The sequence below is a fragment of the Varanus komodoensis genome, unplaced genomic scaffold (assembly GCF_004798865.1).
Source record: "Varanus komodoensis strain SLA01 unplaced genomic scaffold, ASM479886v1 scaffold2, whole genome shotgun sequence".
In the NCBI taxonomy this organism is placed as follows: Eukaryota; Metazoa; Chordata; class Lepidosauria; order Squamata; family Varanidae; genus Varanus; species Varanus komodoensis.
The window spans coordinates 60831215-60853577 of record NW_025335568.1 but is presented as its reverse complement, the minus strand read 5'-3'; the positions used below and the strand labels follow the sequence as shown (position 1 = coordinate 60853577).

Genomic DNA, 22363 nt, shown 5'->3' with positions numbered 1-22363 from the left:
ACTTCTGTGGCTTGTTTCTGCAAGCCTTTCATCCATACCCCATCATATTTGATATAATGGCTCCACTTGTTTTAATTGAAAAGCAGCTATATAAAGTCTTCCACAGGGACAAAGAAATAACCTCTGCTGGATTGTTCATATTGATTAGTGAGCATCAACCCCTACTGGAACTTGAATAAATGGCTGAGCACTGTAACAAAAAGGTCAGCGGGAATTTGCCATTCTTTTATGATCTGCCCTGCTGTTAATGGCTGGAAAAAAGCCCAGTTTTAGCAATGGGCTGTGTACAACGCTGGATACACCTGAGTGAACAGACATACTGGTGGGAGAGATTTGACCTCTCACATGCATCTCCAGCATTTTTTGGGAAGGTTGGGGCCCCTAGAGCAGACTTGGGGAGATGTACAGTAAGGGAGGAAGCCACACAGCACAAGCAGAAGTCGGCTTACAAGACACTGGGTGCAACGCAATGACTGCAGTTTTGCTCATGCAGCTGCTGTGACACGATACATTTTAAAACTATGCATGTGGGTGATAGCTTGTTAATGCTTTTCGGGTTTTGCTTTGTGCTTCTTCTCCCTTCTTGCCATGTTTCTGGGAACAGGATCACTGATTCAGTTATGACCTATGAGCTAGAGAAATAAACTAATTCATTCAAACACTGATTGCAATTATTGCAGCTTTGCAGACCCTTTAATATCTCAGTTGTTTTATATTGCGAAATCTTGCTGCTAGTTTTCATGCTCACATGTTTTGGAGAGATCTGTTCCCAAGATAGGGACTATGTGCTCTGAAGATGGTGGGTGAGAGAGAATGTGCCGCGGCTCATTCTTTGCTTCAGTTCAAAGGGACACACTTAAGTGTTACCATCTCTTGGGCCCTGAAACTACCCGGAAACCCAGGCACCCTGTTCTAAGCTTGGTGCTTTGGAATTATGCTTTTCTAAGAAAAAACAATTTGGAGGAACCCGTGGAAGAACACTGGGCCCGGACCAAAGGCAAGCAGAATAAGCACCCCCAACAAGTGAGGTAAGTAGAACCCTTCCTCTACAGGCACAGTCCATGTCTCCCATTTAAGGTGAGGTGACTCATAGTTTTGCCAGCTGGAGGGTTTAGTGGTGAGAGGGACCTGGGCAACTGTCCCAGCACAAGTCTGATAGGGTTTTCTGAAGAAATGAATCATCATACAATGAACGTGAATAGCACCACTGGAAAAAATACTTAAAGTGGGCATGTTTTAGAATAGCCACTGCTGGGCATCTGTGAAATAGAATTTCAGATATGAAAACTGGTGTCTACAACGGTCTTCCCCAACCTGAAGCCCTCAGATGTGTCAGGTGACAATTCTCATCATCCCCAGCCAGAATGGAAGTTTTAGTTTGACACTTTTGGAGGGCAACAGGTTGGGGAAGGCTGCTCGACAGCTGCAGCACAACTCAAGACTGAACGTGTCTAGAATTGTTGAACAGCAGAGTTGAAGGGGTCATGAAGGCCATCGGGTCCAACCCCTTGCCGTTGCAGGATACCAATTTACACCACCCGAATCAGAAGGCTGCCCAGTTCCTTTTGGCTGTCCAGTTCCTCACGACCTCTCTAAGTGACTGGGTCCACTCTCGTATTGCTCCGACAGTTAGGAAACTTTTCCTGACATCTTGTCTGAATCTGGGTTGCCACCACTTGAGTTGATTATTCTGTGTCAGCCGCACAGCTTTCATACCTTCTGTGACCCAGGCCTTGTAGATGCAGAAATCCTTTGCTCTGAGATGCTCTCAAAACTTTGGGGGCTGCCACATGTCCTCTTGGAGATGTCAGAGGCAGAACCAGGAAACCTCTGCATGCAAAGCATGATGGGGAAGGGCTGTTCAGAATTTTGGATGGGAGTCTTTCCCTTCTGCACACAGAACAAGGACAACAGCCCTTCTTCTCTTCCCTCCTTTGCCTGAGGGGCTATGGATACAGCCTTGCCGTGCAGCACACCCTCTGCTGAGGTTTGCTCACCGTTCAGAGCGTTTTCTGATGGCATCCAAATTGTGCAAAGCTCTCCCCAAAGATGTCTGGCCTCTTTTTGGCATTATTCCATGGACAAATATAGACCTCTCTCTTCCAGAAGGCTACCGCAGGGCCCTTGCACAACATCCCCTGCTCCGAATTCCTAACAATGACCCAGCTGATAACTTTTCAATTTTTAAAAAGCTGATTTCCATGCTTTTGTTTTAAAAATGCTGCTGCATTTCTAGGTGTTCAGTTGGTTTTATTTAGTTCATTTATTTTATTGTGATTTTTATTGGTGCACATCACCTGAAATTCTTCAGAGAATGGCTACTCACATATTTATACAGAATGCACTGGCTATTCTGATGTAGCAGGCATCTTCCTCAATCCATCCAAAGAGCTTAAGACAGCTTTTGGCATTTCGTTCTAAATTTGGAACGTCACAGAAATGAATCACTGCCCCTAGAGAATGGTCCACTTTTCCAAAAATCCTTTTTAGGGGCATTTAGAAGGGCATTCTCTTTAGGTTTGTCAATTCAGTAGGATATTTAAGGATGCTTGTTTGACGGCTAATGGCTATTAGCTGCCAGATGGTCCTCACCTGGCTAGAAGCAGAAGGAATTGGATGACAGCCAGCACCGGAGAAATACTGAAACCAGCAGCTGGCCTTGGGGGCTTAACACTGTTTTGCTTTTGGGGAAATTGAATCTGATAGGAAGACTAGTTTGGTGTCTGTGTGTTTGCCTGCCTTCCCAGTCTCAACCTGATTATTTATAGAACATATGACAAAAACTGTGAAAATACCCAAGTAATTTGCCCTTACAAGGAGACCAACCCTTTCCCTGGAGTTTCTTACTACTCAGGGAAGTGTGAAGTATGAAATGCACCATTAAGAGAGCCCAGAGACCAGCCAGAAAATGAAACCAACTGTTGCAAACAAGCTTGAAATTGCAGCAGAATTGCGCTGGGTGATATGCAGTGTGATCCTACTTTGGATAGATATTGGGTTGCATGGAGAACCTAACCGTATGTTAGAGCAGTGCGGGGGCAGGGAGGGGGGATACTCTTGTGGGGTTGGACTGTTAAACATCACAAGATGAAGTAACCTGGTCTCTCCACTAAGTGCCAGCCTATGAGCTTTTCTACACAAGGAATTTATTCTGCACTAGTCAATTTATGGTTGTTTATGTGTTCTATAGACAACGATGTGACCTTCTTGTTTTATTTTCTTTTTTAAACAACACTTTGCTGAGTATTTTTTTTCATGCAAGGAAAATGCAGTATCATATCTGAAAGCAAAGAGAATGCTTTTTCTACTTGTGTAATTGTACTATTCTGCTATGCCACACTGCCACCTAGAGATTATATTGTGACAAAGCAGGAAAGGAAACATTTTGCATAGTGCTTGAACCTCCATTTGGTGATAAAACTGAAAGTAGTTAGAGCAGATTAACGGCTTTATGCAGATAAGCTCCACAATTCCCAACATTTCTAACCCTTGACATGCTGGCTGGGGAAGATGGAAGCTAAAGTCCAAAATATTTCATAAGCTTCAAGTTGAAAATGGCTGAAATCACAGATGAACAGCTTTTATTTCACCACCAAAATGCATGAAGGTACTCTGCTGGCAAACCAGAAGAAGGGTACAAGCAACCCAGAGGGTTACTCCAGAGCAGGTCTTTGCAGGGCTTGTAGTCATGAGATAATTCTTTTTGAAGCAGGGAGAACTTTTTCGGGGGTTGGAGCATTGCTGATCCAGCAAATACACCTTTCTGCTTAAAGCCATCTTGAGTGGTTTCATCTAAACTGTTCAGAGGTGAGACTTTGAAACAAAGAGACCAGCTTTCTGTTTAAAAGAAATAAATTGCCAACTTTTATCAAGATTATTTAAATCATATTTAACAAGAGGCCAGATAAAGGGCAAATAAAATGGTTTACTTAAAGCTTTGAAAGGCAGGAAAGCTATTAGCTCAGAATCCTCAGCTATCATTTTGACACAAAGAAAGCTGCAAGACAGAGTCATTCCTGCAGGGCTTCTGGTAGCTGATGAAAAATGGTTGAGTAACTAACTTCTACAAGATTAGAAAATCTCATTTGCTCTTTTAAGGTTCTTCCAATTCTTTGTAACTGTGACATACTGCCTAATTTTGCAGGACCACCCATATATTCTGGGTTGTGAAAAGTCTGGAAACAGTGACTAATAAAGCATTCCTGTTCTCTAATGGGCAGGCTGCAAGCTGCTATTATTCAGCTTTATGCAGGGCAATATCTTTTGGATTCTGAAGTTCTCTGAAGCTATGATGAAATTGCATGTAACAAAGGATACGAGATCCACACAAAATGGGTAAGTTAAGGAAAGCTGCACAAAAAGTGTGAGCTTGTGTGGGTATGTTTTAAAAAAAGCAGATGGGATGGACTGAACCTGATTCGTTCTCCCGACCTTTTATACACTCCTTTTTGCTGCTCCTGTGCCCTCACTGGGCGAGTCCATGAATGGGTTGCCACAGGAGGCGGTTAAAGCCCCATCGGTGAGGGTGTCTAGACATGCACCTGGTAGGCATGTCATGAGTGGAGCCAGCTGGAGCTGCAGGTCAGACTAGATGGCCCAGGAGGCCCCTTCTGACTCACTCTGTTTCTGTGTTTCTATGTCTCCACAAAAGGAAGTGTCTGATTGATTCTGTTTACAGCTTAATCAAACATAAGCAAGAGAAAGCCTTCCTTTAAAACAGCCCACACGGCCTGCAGCTTTGACTGGCTGGTGCCAAGGAGTTTCTCTCACAGCTGAACAGAAATTAGGAGGAGTCACCCTGCCCCACAGGTGGCTCTCCCCAGATTGCAGGTTTTTCAACCCATTCCCTGCAGCCTGGTCTTGTTAGTGCTGGTGAAGCTGCTTAGGGAGATATTTGGGGTCTGCAAGTGATGGAGGAATGCTGAAGCCCACTCTTTCAACTGCAGCTTTTATGCTCTCGGGGGGGGGGGGTTTCCAGGCAAAAAAGGCCCTGGTTCCCAAGACATGCGTTTGCATGGAAAGTGTCATCTGGCCTTCACAGGAAGCAAGACTCTCAATGTGGAGACACAAAAAAGAGGACGAGAAGCTGGAGAGGAAGAGAAGCAGTTCTCCAAAGCATTGTGCTGTCAATTTGTTAAATGGTGTGTTCCCAAGCCATGACACACGGGATCTTTGAAAGCACGTGCTTTGCATGGGTGTGACTCTAGCTTTGAAGTGAGGGAAGCTGCAAGGGAGGACAGGGCGAATCTGACACCTGCAGTGGAAGGCCCAGTGGATGGGCTCAAGGATGGCAGATCTCATTTCAGGAAGGAAGCTTCTGCCAGGCTTGCTGAATTCTCCACAGAAATATCCCAGAACAGCCAATATACTGTCCAGATGCATGGAAAGGTGGTGCAAATTGACAGCACTATAGGATTAGGGGTAAGAGTGAGCCTTTTTGTTGTTTACATGATGCAGGTCATGCAGTAAATTCTCCCAACGGAGCCTAGTTAAATAAAATGAAGTTATTTTCCACCCACTCCATTCCGCCAGGTGCAATCCTGCCCACCCCCCACCCCATGCACGACAGCCTCAAACGCAGAAGGTAGATGCGGCTAACGAGGAAGGAGGTTGTTATGCACTCCCAGTACTTGCCTGGGAAAGCTTCTGACACTCACTTTGTCTTTGCACTTGGCTGGTTTTGGCATGAACATTGGAAAAGTGACAGAAGATAAAAATGCTGTCTTATGATTTATCACCCTCTTATCTCCACGGTCAAGTGATTGCTGAACTGTTCTTACTACTTCTGGAATGGCAGGAATGTGGCCTCTAGGCGCATGGGCACACTGTCCCCTGGGCTCCTGGATGGGGCACATGGGATCTACAGCAAGAGTGAGCTTCTGCCTTTGCCCACAGCCGGGCTTGATGTGGGCAGACAGACAATTGCAGTGGTGACTCTGAGGCTACACACCTGCTTGGCACGGTGGTTCCCAAGCTGGCCTATAATGAATGCCTACCATCCCCAGTGGCTGGCCATGTTGTCTGTGGGTGATGGGAGCAGTAGTCCAACCCCCTGCTGGGATCAAATCCTCCTGCCAACTGTGCTGTGGGAAAGTGGCAAATGTATCATGAGGAATGTTTTTAAAATAAAACTGGTTGTCCCACTGAGCCTCAAGTCACTGCCCATGCAGGAAGCAACCGGCGGTGTAACTGCATGATCCACGGCTCCGGCTCTGCCTCCTTCCCAGCAGCCCTTCGGTCGGCGGGACAGAGAGGGCGCGACTGGATCATCCAGCGGCTTCCCAGGCAGAGAAGGGGCCACAGGTGCCCTTGCCCTCAGGGCAGGGGACACACGCTCGGAGCAGGGCTGCAGGCATGAGCATGGGGCCCTGTGGGATGTGGTATCCGTGCAGCGCGCCTCCAGTTTTACCTTCTGCAGCAGCAGCCAGGCTTTGGGAAACCTCGGAAGCAGCAATTCACTTGCCTGAATCGAATGTGGCCTGCCAGCTCTGCCCCAACGATATTCCTGTTCTCCAGCAACACCCCTGCACTTGGCGCCCTCCAGATGCGTTCACCTACACAACCTGCCACCCCAGCCACCCCGTTCCGGGGTAGTCTAGCCCATCTGAAGGCATGCTTCCCGATGAGTGGGGCTCTTCGTATTGACAGGGGGTAAAGGAAACGCATTCTGTACATGCTCATGGCATGCATTTGTTCTCATTTTTGCCCCACTAGCACTTCTATTAGAAAGATGATGTTGGACTGATGCAAATGTTGGTATGATTAAGAAAGGCAATTCTTTCATTGTTATACAGTTCTATGTCGCTTCCTCCAGTTGTTCTCTTATACCAGTTTGTAGTTCAGCTGTACATCTCTGCCTACAATTTCCATAGGATTTTTTTCCCTTTAAAAGGTTGATAGAGTAAGTTTCCTCCATAGGAGCAGTACAATGATCCTGGCAAAACCAGATAGTAGAAAAAGGAAATGCATTGAGCTGATCAAGAGCAGGAAGTATATAAGCACAGTCAATGTAGTGGAAACTGAGAATTTCTAAACAAATGTAATGGGGCATACTGTCATGGCCACATGGAGTATGGGTGCAATCCTATGTATGTTTAGGCAGAAAATATACCTTATAATTTCCAGCATGGCTGCCTGTGGGATGCTAGGAGTTGGACTTTTTCCTAACAAAGTTGCATAGGACGGCATCCTAAATGTCTGTCTTCAAAGCTTCTAAGAAGGTTAATGCATCAAAACAAGATTGGGAAGTTTACAAATTGGGCTACAGGCCTATTTGTTTCATATAGAAAAACAGGACTGAACTGCATATTTTTACTACTTTGTGATTATGGAAACTATATATTTTCAGCTGTATCTCCTTGCCCTTCTCCCATGATTGAACTCAAGCTCGGATACATGGGGTCCAGGTGTCATCCTTCTAGGGTTTCATCATGGGTTCCAACTCCAGCCTGCCTCTCTCCCAACAGCCCAGGGATCTGGGTTCAGATGTCATGATAAACATTCCAGGTCTGGGTGACTTAGCTCCTCTTGTAGTGGAGCAATCAAACTGCTGCAACACAGCCTGCTGCTTGCTCCCAGGTTGCTCTGACATGCGATCACAGCCCTTGAATCATTTAAACAATGGAATTAAAAGCCTGGAGCTCACGGAATAACTCAAAGAATGGACTCACCAAGGTGCTCGGCTGCTTGTGTCTAAAGGTACCTGGTTATTTTCATGGAGCTGACAAAGTCCACTCCCTTCTCCTAAGTCAGTGAGATGGCTGGGGTTCCCACACAGCTAGACCGACATGGGCGGTGGCAACTCTTACTTGCTGAAGAACGCAGCATGCCCGACCTTGCAAGGAAGGGGGTGTGCACATTTCCTTGCTACCCCTGCTCCCAAAGCTCGAGCGGGCTGGCTGTATTGTGCTGCGGGCTCCCCGATGCTTCCCAGAATGCACGGCATGTGCAGAAGCAGAGACTTACCGGCGCTGACTGTGATCGCTTCAATGAACTGTTCTCTCCAGCTGTTAGTTCCAACTACAAGAGCGAGGTTTGTTTTCTTGATGAGTTTGTCCACTGTGTTCTGCAGATGGATAGACAAGCGTTAGAAAGCAGAGCACTCAATCTGTTCAGAGGCTTGGACTCGTGCATGGAAAGGTAGAAGCCCTTGTGAGAGCCTTCTGAGAGACGTCGTCTGGCTTCCCGCATTAACACCGATGCAAAAGCAGCAGCTAAAAATGTACATGCATGCAAAAGTTCCAAGTTTGCTTTTTAAAGGGTTGAAATGTATGTGCCAGATATTTGTTGCCACCACCTTCTAAAGAAACTACCGTGCACATTCCCCCCCCCCCAGCCTGCAACTCAGCATTTCCATGCTGGTTGCAGAGAAGTGGAAGCCGTACCTCACCCCCCAACAGATCTACAGGAAATGCCACCTGCTCACACACCTGCAAGGAATTCCAGGCAACAAGGAAAGCTGCTAAATGTGAAGCTGTCAGGTCTGTATTTCAGTCTCCATTATGTGCAAGAACATCCTGACAAATAATTTCTAGAAACATTTCACAGCCCGATCCTACTGATGGGAGCAGGCCAAGCTGAGCTGACCAGGCCCAGCTACTCGTTCTCCCAGTCCAGTGGTGTCTCCAACTTGACCTGCAGTGCTTCCCAGGCTGAAGTTTTTAAAATCATTAGTTACTGAAACCACTTTCATTGAAAAAGACCAGACACTGGATCAGCAATGAAGGCAGATGCACACTAGATGTTTCTCCATATGATTGAAGAATGGATGTGTCCCCTCTCCTGCACGGCAAATACGTTGCTACTTCAGAATACTTCTTTCTGCTGACTAAGGGTGCGATACTGTGAGAATTTAGGCAGAAAAAAGGCCTGCAGTTCCAGCATGCTCCAGTCAGCACTGCCTTATTGGAAGCCTAATTTGATACTTGTCTGTATCTTCTATCGATCTTCTTTAGTTATGTTAAACCTAGGAGCCCAACAGGAAGCTGAGCATTAGTGGCATCTTGTTTTGGGAATCAATGTTAATACTTATTGGAGATTCATAGCTTCTTTTCCTTACAAATGCAACTTAGAGCTGAGTTTTTTTTTTAAAGCAACAGCATGATTCAGTCGGCCTGTCTGGGGCCATATGAAATTGCCCTGGAAGCAAGTTTGCCATCCCTGATTTAAGAGATTTGCACAATATTTGGGGTGAGCAGAACAAAATAAGGTTGAGTGTAAGCATGTGTTCCTTGATGTCTATATACTAATGCCTGGATACAGGAAGCAAACAGCATGAACTTGAATTCTTAATACAGGAGGGGGAATACGACCTGAGAGGTATAACTGAAACTTGGGATGACTCCCATGACTGGAATTCAACAATTGAAGGATATAACCTGTTCAAGAAGAACAGAAGGAACAGAAAGGGAGGGGGAGTCACACTATATGTTAAAGGTAATCTATCTCTGCACAGAAATACAAGAGGATTGTCTGTCTGTCTTTTCAGATGTCTTTTCTGCTAATTGGCCTGAGGGCCCTCTAAGTGGATCACAATAAAAGATGAGCTGAGTTGCCCCATCAAGAGCATCTGGGTTAATGTAAGTGGAGCAAGGAATAAAAGGAGCAGAGTGGTTGGGGTCTTTTACTGACCCCCTAGTCAAGGTGAAGATGAGGTTGAAACTTTTGAAAGCAAACTCCCAGTGTTTCAAGGAGGCATGATGTCGCCATTATGGGGGACTTCAATTTCCCCCATATCCGTTGGGAGACAAATTCTGCCAAACATGGTGCCTTCAAGAAATTCCTAACATGTGTTGTTGGAAACCTCCTCCAACAGAAAGTGGAGGAAGGAACAAGAGGAACAGCTATCCTTGACTTGATACTAACCAACAGGGAAGACCTAATGGACAAAGTGGCAGCTATGGGAACACTGGAGGGACGTGACCATACCATACCTGAATACGTGATTCTAGAGGAAGCAAAAGCCAAATGTAGCCAAACATGTACCTTGAATTTCAAGAAAGCCAATTTTAATAAACTCAGAACAATGTCCCATGGCAAGTGACTCTAATGAGAAAAGGATGGGAGTCCAAGATGGGTGGGGATTTTTTTTTAAAGGAAATTCAAAAGGCACAAATGCAAACAATTCCAACAAGGAAAAAGGGTGGAAGACAACAGAAGATGCCCATGTGACTTCACAAAAAACTTAGAGATGATCTGAAAACAAAAAGGGCATGCATAGGAAGTGGAAGGAAGGCCAGGCTATAAAGGAAGAATACAGGCAGGCAGCATGGAATTGCAGGGGAGGCACTACTGCTCTCCCACACTAGAGATATTCAGAAAGAAACTGGACAGCCTTCTGAGTGGGATGGTGTAACATGGTGTCCTGCAACAGCAGGGGTTGGACTGGATGGCCTTCATAGCTCCTTCCAACTCTATAATTCTATGATTCTAAGGTTAAAGCTAGGAATGAATTGAGGCTAGTGGGGGATGCAAAAACAACACAGAAACTTCTTCAGATAAGACTGAAGTAAAAGAAGAAAGAAATGGGGGTGAAGCTGCTCAATGTGGGTGGCAAAATGATAACAGATGACAGAGAAAAGGCATTAAGTGCTCAATTCCTACTTTAGCTCAGCCTTCTCCTGAAAGAAGATCTATGACCTTCCAGATGAAGGGGAAGTACAAGCTAAAGGAGCAGGCTGGCAGCTCAAGATCGATAGGCAAATGGTCAAGAACCATCTAATTAGGCTGAATGATGAACTTCATCCCAGATTCATAAAGGAGCTGGGAGAAGAACTCTCAGAACCACAGTCTATTATCTTTGAGAAATCATGGAGGACAGAGAAAGTTCCAGAAAGGTAAAAAAAGGTGACCCTGGGAAAGTGGGCTAGATGGAACAACTATCAGATGGATCCCCAGGGGGCTACAGAATCAGACTCAAAGAGTGCTTGTCAATGGGGAGAGGTAACAAGTGGGGTATGGCAGCAGGGTTCAGTGCTCCTCAACATTTTTATTGATTTGGATGAGGAAGTGGAGGGAATGAATATCAGCGTTGCAGAGGACACGAAACTGGGTGGAATAGTTAATACCATGGAAGACCGAAAGAAGATTCAAGGTGATCTTGATAGGTTGGAGTGGTGGGCTGAAAACAACAGAATGAAATTCAATCAGGACAAATTCCAAGTTCTGCACCTAGGAAAAGGGTTCTGCAAGCGAGGAGGATTTTGGAATTGTTGTAGATCACAAGCAGAATATGAATCAACAATGTGATGTGGCTGCCAAAAGGGCAGATGCTATTTTAGGTTGCACTAATAGAAGTATCACTTCCAAATCCCATGAAGTACCAGTTCCCCTGTACTCAGTACTCAGCACTGGTGAGGCCCCAAGTACACTGTCCAGTTCTGGGCACCACAGTTTGAAAGATGCAGACAAGCTAGAAAGGGTTCAGAGGAGGGCAACAAGGGTGATCCAGGGACTGGAAACAAAGCCCTGTGAGGAGAGGACTGGATCTGTTCAGCCTTGACTCGAGAAGACTGAGGGGAGATATGATAGCATTCTACGAGTACCTGAAAGTCTGTAACAAAGAGGAAGGACTTGATCATCCCAGAGTGCCGGACATGGAATAAAGGGCTCAGGTTACAGGAAACCAGATTCTGGCTATATATCAGGAATAAATGCCTGACTGTTAGAGCAGTATGACAATGGAACCAAATACATAGGGAGGTTTGGGCTCTCCCACACTAGAGGCATTCAAGATGCAAGTGGATAACCATTTAGTGTCCTGCACTGAGCAGGAGGTTACCTGATGGTCCTCTGGCCCCTTCCAACCCTACTATTCTATGATTCTGTGAATCAATAGATTGTTTTTTCCAATTATAATGGTTCTTATTCATTTGTGGATAGGAAATTCCTCCTGATGGAGGCCCACACATACTGCAAGCCTTTAATAGTTGATTTCCTTAAGGTATCTTCAGAAAATATAACTGAAAAAGTTTCCAGTTAGAATGCAAATATAATATGATACAATAGTCAGTGCAATGCTAAAATAACCAGTATGGTGTAGTAGATATTGAATTAGACTTGGCCTATGGGTCAGTCACTATCTCACAACCTAGCCAACCTTATAAGGTCATCATGTGTATAAAAGGAAGGGGGAAGGAGCATATATACAGCCCTGAACTCCTAGAGTAAAGTGAGTTTTCTGATTCTGCTAAAATGGGGAAGGGGAATGCTTGGAAAACATGGGAGAAGTGCTGGGGGAGGAGGATATTGTGTAAAACACCCACAAACTACTCACAAGGGCACAATAAATGCCTTGTATAGAGAAGACCAAAGCTGAGCAGGCTGCACTGCCATGTTTTCCTCCTCCAGCAATTCTCTCATCAAGGCCGTCACCTGAGTTTCCTCTATTATTCTATGCTAATAACTCTTAAAGCCCTTGGCTTCAGATGAGTTAAAGTTTCTTAGCTCCTGGTTGTAACTTTTAGATTTCAAAGTCTGAGGCTGGCATGAGATGCCAGAAGTTCCTAATAAGCACCCCTGATGTCTCTTCAGCAGGTATGTCTGCATTCCTTGAATTCCCACAAGCATAGGCGAAAGGGGCTCTGATGTTCAGTGCCCAATTCCTATTTCCAAGCCTTTCTGCTTTTTCTTAAGCAGCAGCAGCAGCAGCAGCAGCAGCAGCAGCAGCAGCAGCAGCAGCAGCAGCGCGCGCACACACACACACACACACACACAATCATGATTGCTTGAAAGTCAGCAGGCACTGCTGGTAAAATCTCAGAAGTCCAGAGAATTGCACAATAAAGCTTCCCATGCTGTAATTATCCCTCTTTACAATGAGAAGAAGTGGAAAAGATTTGTTTAATCTTAATAATTTACACAATCTCCCCTTTCATGGCACAGCATTTTGAAACCTGAGCATTCAAAAAAGAAACTTTATGCAAAATTAATTTTTAGGATTGCTTCTGCTTGGAAAACTGGGTTGTAATAGCATCATAGTAATAAACAAGCATGATGCCTGCACCTTGAACTCATAGGACTCTTCAATAATCACTTCGAGCTTTGTATGCTCTCCCAGGATGGGGCGCCCCATTTCTGCAATGCGGCGCTCTTCCTCCTCTTTGCTTGTCAGTGGCTGCTTCTCTTCATTCTCCTCTGCAAAAAAAAGCAATAAAAGAGCTCTGTAGAGTTTGAGCCAAGGCTGTCTCTGTTCTGCACCCAGCTTCCGTCAAACCGAGTTGCAACCTACTGTTTATGGGTTCCTGCTCTCCACCGCAACAGCAAGAGCACACGGACATCTGCTGTAGATTTGGGAAAGGCCATTAACCAAGGGGCATGCACCTGTGTGCTCGGGGCCAGCTCTTGCTGCCGCAGATGGTCTGCCTAGAAGCACGAGCAATGAGGTCACAGGATCGTAATTTCTCCAAATTTCAAATGGTGGCTCCCTCTACTCACTTGCCTTCACGGACCTAAGCCACACCTTGACAAATGGCCATGCGAGCCGAGCTTTGTGACTTGCACCAACTGAGTGATTGTGAGAGGCACGGATACTGAGACACTTGGTTCCATTCTGCACATCACAGTTCATCACTACATCACCTGGGGTCTCTTCACGCAGGCACTTTTTAGGCGGGATACTCCCGAGAGTAATACAATCACATTTGCCACCCATTCTGAGCCAGTTTTGGGTGATGTATATGAGTCCAAACTCTTGGAAGGGCAAGATCCCCACAAAGTGCATGGCTGCTCAGAAATGCCCTTTGTAGAAGCTCTAACCTTGTGAGCTGATGGGACACGTTGACCCAGGCCCTTGGTAAGTGGCAGGTGCTGCTCTCCCACAATGCAGGATTAGAGTTGCTACCACACAGGTCATTTTCAAGCAGCAAACTGTTTCCAGCCATTGGTAAAGGATGTGCTCAACATAGAGCACGTTTCACTTCATACAATATATTCTGGCAAGAAATGTTCTAAGTACCTGGGTTTTAAAGGGGCTTCTTGCCTGCCACATCTATGTTCTAAAAAACAGGAATTATGATTATTTGGAGCAGAGTGTTTTGTTCTACAAACAGGTCTGGCTGTAGATATAAAGAACATCTTTTAAATGATGTGGTGGTTCTGTTCTGGAATGTGGACCCTCCTTAACAAAGGGACACCTGGAAACCCTATTCAATTCTGCCAATGCAAAGTCCCTCTTGTTAGGAAGAAATTAATCCTTAGCTCTGTGCCAGTCACTTGAATTTTCTTTTCTTTTCCCCTCTCATCTCCCCTTTGTTCTTTGGAAGAAGAGAATTTAGGAGGATTTTAAACACTTGGTTGGTGATTTAAAAAAAGGGAAGGAATTTGTTAACTACCTGAGACAATGGCAACAGAGGGGAGGTAGGACGCACACAATCAGATTTTTATTTCTCTGGAGGGGCATGAAGCCAGTTTTGTTACCAAAAAATGACAGGGAGATGCAGTGCAGCTGGGGTTGCTGAAGATTGCTGCATGGGATAGTGCTTCAAAGAGCCGCAATGTTGCTACAGAAGGCCTAGACGACTGCCTGGGACTGGCTGATTTGATCGCAGGAGTTATGCTTTTTCAGCTGTTGTGTCTCCCAGTTCATTCCCAAGTCCAACTGAAAGAGTTCATATCACCTAAAGTTCTAAAAGGCTTGGGACCAGAGTATATAAAGTCACTTCTCTTTCCATATGTACAGTAGACTCCCAACTATCCAGCCTAATATGGCAGAAGGGCAGGCCGGATACCAAAAATGCTGGATAGGCCGGAGTTCTATAAATGCTCACTTCCTACCCCACCCATCCCATTAAAAACACCCTTTTTAAACCAAAACCCGCTCTTATTCATATTTTCTGACCTCTTAGTACAGGCCAGTACTTTATCAATGTTTGTTATGCACTGTACTGTATGTTTTAAAAATTTATTACAGAAAAAGGAAGTCCAAGAATAAAAATATTGTACACATTTTAAGATAAATTTTATGTCTAACTTAATTGCAGGAAACATAAAATCATGTACACTGTACAGTATGAATACATGCACTTTTAAAATAAACAAAGCATTAATGTAAAATGTAGGCTTAATTCCTACAAAAATTATTGAAACTTATTTTACGGTTCATTGATAGTTATTTTTTAACTAGGCCAGATAGTATGGAGGGCGGACAGTCACGAGCCGGATAGTCGAGTCTACTTCATTTGCTTGGATCCTTAGGGTTACTTTCAGAGGTGCCCCTGCCAAAGGAAAGTAGGTGGGTGGCTACAATAGAAAGGCCTAAACGGTGGTGACACTCCACTTGTGGAGTATTTCCCAAAGAGATTTGCCTGGCATCTGCATTGTTGTTCCACCGGTGCCAAAAAGACCTTTCTTTTCTCCAAGGCATTTTAAGGAACCTGTTATCTAGGTTGCTGACAGGAAGAAAACTGATGCTTTTGAAACATGCTGTGAGAGGAGAGCTTTGCTGGACTGACAGAAGGATGAACAAATATGTCCTGAATCAAATGAAGCCAGAACTTTCCCTGGAAACAAAAATGACAAAACTGGTCTGCCGTACTTCAGGCAGAGCATGAGAAGGCAAACCTCCCTGGAGAAGACAATCATGCTAGGGAAAGTCGAAGGCAGAGGAAGAAAAGGAAGAGCAACTATGAGATGGATTGATTCCCTGAAGGAAGCCCCAGCCATGAATTTACAAGAGCTGAGCAGGGATGCCATGCACAGGGCTATCCTAAACTGGAGGTGACTTGATGGTGTATAACAACAAGTCAAGGTTACTGTGGTTCTGTGGTGTTGATTATTATTGTATTTTATTATTTTAAAGCTTTGTATTGTATTTTATATGTTTAATTCCTCTATAACTTTTTTTAGCTTGTTAACTATTTTCAATCTTTCCAGTGAACATTTCTCTTTGGGAGGATTAGAAATGTAGTAAATGCAGAACAGATCATTCTTTTTCAGTTTGTTATCCTCCAGATGTGTGGGACCAAAAATCCCACTCAGGGAATGATAGGACTTGCACTCTAACACTTCTAGAAGGCACCCCCTAAGGGGTGCAGTAGGTCATGGCTGACCCAGAGAATGCAGTACAAGGTGGATATAAATGTGGAAGGCAGGATGTTTAGCATTGTGTGGACCCTGGGAACTGTGCTATCTGGTTGCCTTCTTGTTCTCTGTCAGCAGTCCTTATGGACTTATCTGGCCTTGCCTGGTAGCAGTGGGTAGGCCTAGGTGGGTGGCATTTGGAGTTACAGGAGTAAGTCTCACAGATGCATTATGGGAATGGTGGCCCTCATGAGATGCTGTGTCTGGACATGGACCTTGTAGAGAGCAGTCTTAAGAAAAAGGCTTAGGGATGACTGAGGTTAGGCCCCCTGGCCAAGTAGTTATAGGGTCCCATAATGGGTAGTGGAATGGAGGGATAGATACAGCCACCAGGATTTAGAACGGCCTGTAGAATTTGTAACCTACCCAGCTGAGCAGAGTTTGCCTGGCACTGCACTACAAAATAGGAAGCAAAAAGGGTTTAATGAGCCCTTGCTGGGCCATAAAGTCTGGCGGGCTAAACATGGGCGGATCTGAGTAGGAAAAGGACAAAAATAATTAACCTTGTTTTGTTTTCATTATCCTGTTGCTCAGCCTTCTCTAACCCAGTGCCCTCCAAATGGGTAGGACTACAGTTTTCACCACCCCCTAACCAGCTTTTTACTCCATGCTGCCTGGGGATGCTGGACATTATAATCAAAACCAAGTTGATGGGAGTGAGAATATTGAGTCAAGCTGTTTGTTAACTTTTATTGGTCCACTGTCTCTCTTGGGTTCAAATCCATAATGATTTCCTTTAAGCAAAGACTTCACAGAACTGACAGCCTGACAGACTTAGGTGAAGTAGATTAGACAAGCCCTTCCATGAGACATTAAGAGGTAGCTTCCTGAAACAGGGGCTGTTTGGGCCCCAGTGACAGACAGCAACTTGTTGGTTATTTAATCTGTGATCTCATTTTTCAGTGGAAACCCTTTTCATCTCTTCATCACCATATAAAGGCATGCACTGGCTGAAGCAGCGTCCTAGCAAACTGGAATACCTTGAATGTTGATTACAGTAGAAGGGAGAGGATGGTCTCTAGCATGTACCTTCCTGAAGACACGCTGGCCTAATGAAATGATGGGCAAAGAAGTAAAGATCAGTGGGTTGGGTTGGGTTTTAATGGAGGCTTTAATGCTTCAGGGAGTTAGGTTCTGTTAGAGGTGAGGAATTGACATAGCCAGTGAATTGCAATTTCTACTCCACACAAGGTTATTGCTGTTATAAATTCTCACAGCACACACTCCTATGGACTCCAAGCCCCTTGGCCCCAGCCAGCAAGGTCAGTGGTCAAGGATAGCAGTAGCTGAAGCCCAGCAACAGCTGAAGTTGCCCAGCCCTAAGCCCTGTCTACTTTCGGAGCCTCCCAGGAATACACTGAGCCATGAATGAACTTGCTCTTGTTCAAGTTCATCAGAAGATTAGACTGACACCCATCACCTTTTGAGCAGTGATCTAATGAGAATTTATTTCCAACTGCACTTTTGCAGCTTCTGTCTGGGTTAGATTTTAAGGGGAAAAGCAATTGCAACTAATAGAAAACTGTACATTTTAGTGCAGCCATGACCTTTTCTCTGTCATTGCTGTGTACTTCTAATCTTCTCTTGGGTTCCTCAGAGCCATGGCTATGCTATATTTATTCCATAGAGAAATTAACCAGAGTGGCTCCATAGGAAAGGGCCGCCTCCAACAACCTGGCTACCAGTGGTGGGGGAATGATGGAATAAATACAGGACAAAGAAACTGTGTGTGTGTGTGTGTGTGTGTGTGTGTGTGTGTGTGAGAGAGAGAGAGAGAGAGAGAGAGAGAGAGAGAGAGAGAGAGAGAGAGAGAGAGAGAGAGAAACATACTTCTTTGTTGGGCCTGCTTGATAGAAGCCATTCCTATTCATTGTCAAAGATACCAGTACATAAGTGTAAAACACCATTAGGGTCAGAGGTCTTAGGCACAGCCCTCTACTTTGCATGGTCTCTGCCACTGGAAAGTACATTTTGGGGTAAGGGGTTGGACAAGAATGGAAAGGGACTTACTGAAGAGCAGTACCAACATCTGCAGTGCTTTTGGCTCAACTCACACCAAGTTTGCATTTCCTAACCAGGATATGTGTGTGTTTCCAAGCAGTGCCCTTCATATGGTAGGCATGTCATAAGTGGAGTTGGCTGGAGCTGGGGGTCAGACTAGATGGCCTGGGAGTCCCCTTCTGACTCGCTCTGTTTCTATATTCCCCAAATTCTTCTTCATTACTGATAGAGGTACTGGTCGCTGGCTGTTGTTTGACAGAATTAAACATATAAATGTTTCCTATTAAATAAGAATGGAAATTTTATGACTTCTAAACAATTGACTCTGGACACTGCAAATAGCTTTTCCCTCTCCCCAGTCCAAAAGGCAGGATTTCCAAATACAAAGAGGCAAGGGCATGTGCTCCAATTGGCACATGGATATTTGCCTTGCAAAACCATTTATTTACAAACATTAGCAATATTTTGTGTAAAACTTGTCATTAACACAGAGCTTGGCCTGCGAGTAACTGTCTGCTCAGAGGTTTCAACAGAGCTCCCTTTTCCCCAATCATAATAATTATTAACAAATGCTTTGTCAAGGACTTCCCACTCATAAGGTGGGTGAGATGCTGATCCAAGCCTTAGCACTCTGCATCACTGGCTAAGTTTACTGATCACTTGTTAAGCCTACTGCTCCATCAAGAAGCTCAAAAAGGTGACCATAACTTCTCTCTTCCTGTAATTCTTACAACAACCCTATGAGGGAGGTTTGGATGAGAGATGGTGGCTGGCCTAAGGTCCCTCGGCAGGCTGAGTGGCTAAGCTGCAGGTTTAGTTTAATTCCCACAGGGTCTTGATGATTTCTTACAACTAAATCTGCTGGCTACTATGATGGGTAGAAGGTCCGGGTAGTGGATCTTGCAGCCATTATGATTAGGGCTGAGTGATGCAGTGCTTAAAACTCCCCTGACTTTTATTAAAGTGACAACCTGCAAATCAAAGAGAGCTATAGGTAACGTGGTACACAGGTCCAGAAATTCAGCTGTAGGCATGATTTTGATCTAGCAGCTCCCTGGATTTTATGCAGTGGCCGTGTTGCCAGAAGAATGGTTTGAGAGGGCAAAAGATGCTTAGGTCCATAGTATCATGAGATTTCTCAAGCTCTGCATTATGCGTTCAAATCATTCTCAGTGAATCGTTGCAGCCTGTTAGCTTGTTATCCTGAAACATGTGATGCTAAGTTTGTGAGAAGGAAACATCACAGCCAGTCATCAAACTGTGTACAAACTAGAGTCTTAGTATGTGAGTTTAATGTTAATCCTAGTGTGCATCAAAGAGATCACTATGTCTTACCATTCAAACATTTCCCTTGATTACAGAAGAAAAAACAAGAAGAAGCCAAGAGGTTAGCTAACAGAGCATATGGTGCCATCTTCTTTAGATATCTCCTTTGGTCTAATCTGGGTTCCGTGTTGGTGAATATTTTATACAAGAGCTCTGCACATCTGATCTGCAAAAGTTGCTTTTTAAGCCTGTTAACTCTGTCTCTTCTCCATCTTTTCTGGCTCAAGCAAGGCAACCCCTTCTGTGCAATTGGCAAGGCATGACCTCAGATTCCTTTCCAGTGTTACAGCAGATGGGGAACCTTGTTTAGTGTGAGGGCTAAACTAAATTTCAGAGAAGCTCTTGGGTGTAACATTCCAGTAGTAGGTGGGGCTGAAGGCAAAGCGGGTGGGGAATAAAGGCAAAGGAGGGGTGCAGCTAGACTGGAAAAAAATCTAGCAACTTTTAGTTTAAAGCTCTTACTGGCTCAGGAGAGGCATTTCATCCTTCTAGAATGGAGAAAAAGAAGCTCACAAAGATAGGAGCCTTGGCTTTAGTTCTGTTTCAGTGATGTTCCTCAAAATATTGCCTCCCCATGCAATGACTGGTGATTTGTGCTGTTTTTGCTTTTTCCTGAATTCAGAGATTTCCTGAACTTAGCCACACCTCTTCTGCTCCCCCAGGTCCATTCTAATCCCTTCTGTGCAACCATTCACAGATCCTTCCCTCTGGCACCAAAGTTGTTTTAAGCTCAATAAATTTTAAAAACTATGGGGCACCTGTATCAACAGAGAGGAAACCTGCAAGCACATTCAGAGTGCAAAAGGGTGCAATTCAGTGGGCAATTCTTTCACAAAAGCCTTAATTCAGTGACTGGGAGGGGACTGCAAGAAGAGCATGAGAAGGACATGCATTTAAAGGTGGCAGCTGTTACTGGTGCATTGTACCCAGATTCTTCCTAGTGTGATGGGTTTGTCGGCCTTATGTCAAAGAACACAGAAAGCAATTTCATATCTCCATTGCAGTAATTCATCTTGAAGCCTTTTAGGGTAGAGAGGGTAGGCACAGGTTTTGGCTGGCTGGAACAGAGGTCTTCCCACCTCAGTAAGAGGATCTACTTTTGCAATGATGTTGGACAGCTCTCTAAGTTCATGCCTCTCTGAATTCCTCTTTGAAAACTTTACGGGTTTTTAACAGAAGAATTCAAGAGGAACACAAGAAGAGACATGAAGACAAAAGACTTATCACCTAGCAGAGGGTATTGATCCTGGAGGTAGCAAACGGGAGCAATTGATGGCCTTCTTATCTGAAATAGGTACAGAATGATGTATGAAAAGGCTAACACTTTGCTGCAGGCCTTCCTTAAGGAGCTTAAAAAGGAGAGCAAAGAAGCAGCAGAGAAAGTGCTTCGTCTTTTACACTGCAAACATACTTTGGAACAAAAAGATAATTATAAATTCATACCTGTAATTGTGAAGCCACCTAGAGGGATTGCAAAAAAGAGAGAGAGAAAGAAAGCAAATAAGCATCTGTTTTGTCATGTGGCACTAATTCAAGCCTCTACTCTAAAATTGATAAGGATACTTCTTAACAGGAACACAGTCGCAAGTGGAATGGGTAAGAATGCTGAATGTTTTGTGTGTGGGATGTGAAAGAAGTATTTCTTCTCACAAATAAATATTATCTAATTATCTAAATTAACTAAGCATTATCTACATTTTATGTATGAAAATCTAATTAAAATTAGAAAATTTTCAAGTCTCTTGCAGACTTCCTTGAAACATTTTGGTTGCAATCCTTTATTCACTTACCTGGGAAGAATCACTCAACGGGGCATGAACTCAACTGGGCACGTTTGAATGGGCATGCACGGGGCCGCACTGTGAGTTCCCTGTTCATTCAAGGCCAAGGTAAGATGGAACAGAGAATGCAGCCCTGGCTCCTGCCTCCTTTGGCAAGTTCTAGAATTGGCAGCAGAGGCCCTTCTCTGGGAACCCTCCGTGAATGATATTAGGAGGGTGAGTACCCGGAGGAGGGCCTTCTCTGCGTTGGCACCCCATCTATGGAATGCGCTCCCCAGAGAGGTCCGCCTGGCGCTGTCGTTATTTGTTTTTTGGCGCCAGGTGAAGACCTTTTTATTCCAGCGATATTTTAATAAGTTTTAATATTGTTTTTTTCTATGTTTTTAATTGTAGCCACTGTGGGCCGGGGATTTTATTTATGTACATCTTATTTTATGTTGTAAGCCGTCCTGAGGCTTTTTGCGCATTAGGATGGCATACAAATATTTTAAATAAATAAATAAATAAAAAATAGAATTTCAAGAGGGGCAAGGTGACATCGCTGTGGGGCAGCGTTCCCTGCCTCCATGCCACCCGACCCACCATTACTAGCAGGGGGCAGGCAGGGATCGTCACAAGCCAGTGCTTCCACTTCACTCACGATGATTCCCAGATGGTTCTGGAGGAGAACAAATGAGGAGAGTGAGGGCTGCTATTCTGGTGGCTGCCATACCTTAGCGTAATTCTAGCACTAGCCTAAGAAAGGGCAACAGTGTATCATATTTCAAATGTATTTACTTTCTTTTTAGATCTTGGTCATTTTGAAAGCTTGTGGAGAAGCTATTCCATGGAGCACAAACTTCACATGCAGCCCTCATTTATTTCAAGTAACAGCTGGAAAGGACCTTAGAGATGGACGTAGGAAGATGCCTTCTGCTGAGACATATTTTTGGCCCATCTAACCCCAGTACTGTCAACACTGACTGGCAGCAGCTCTCCATCTGTCATCAGCATTCCTTCCTAGCCTTGGGCTGGATTGAGCTTGGGTGTTTCTGCATGTGAAGAATGAGCTTTACCACCAAGCCGCTGTTCCTCCAGCTGCAGTCCTTTTCTAGATGGGACTACCCAGTGATCTGATCCAGTATAGGACAGCTTCCTATATTAATTTTTAAGACAGCTCCCTCTAACACTGAACAGGC

General features: G+C 44.5%; 1 protein-coding gene across 10 annotated transcripts in view; it reads right to left on the bottom strand.

Annotated features, from left to right (window-relative positions):
* Window positions 1-22363, bottom strand: part of SLC8A1 (solute carrier family 8 member A1) — a 324392-nt gene that overhangs the window by 33442 nt on the left and 268587 nt on the right. For all 10 annotated transcript variants that reach the window (XM_044429652.1, XM_044429651.1, XM_044429649.1 and 7 more), the window contains 5 exons: window positions 20848-20865; window positions 19414-19428; window positions 17058-17126; window positions 13004-13134; window positions 7966-8065 (listed from right to left, as the gene is read on the bottom strand). In XM_044429652.1, the coding sequence (XP_044285587.1) occupies window positions 7966-8065; window positions 13004-13134; window positions 17058-17126; window positions 19414-19428; window positions 20848-20865 (333 nt within the window). The remainder of the gene's footprint in view (window positions 1-7965; window positions 8066-13003; window positions 13135-17057; window positions 17127-19413; window positions 19429-20847; window positions 20866-22363) is intronic.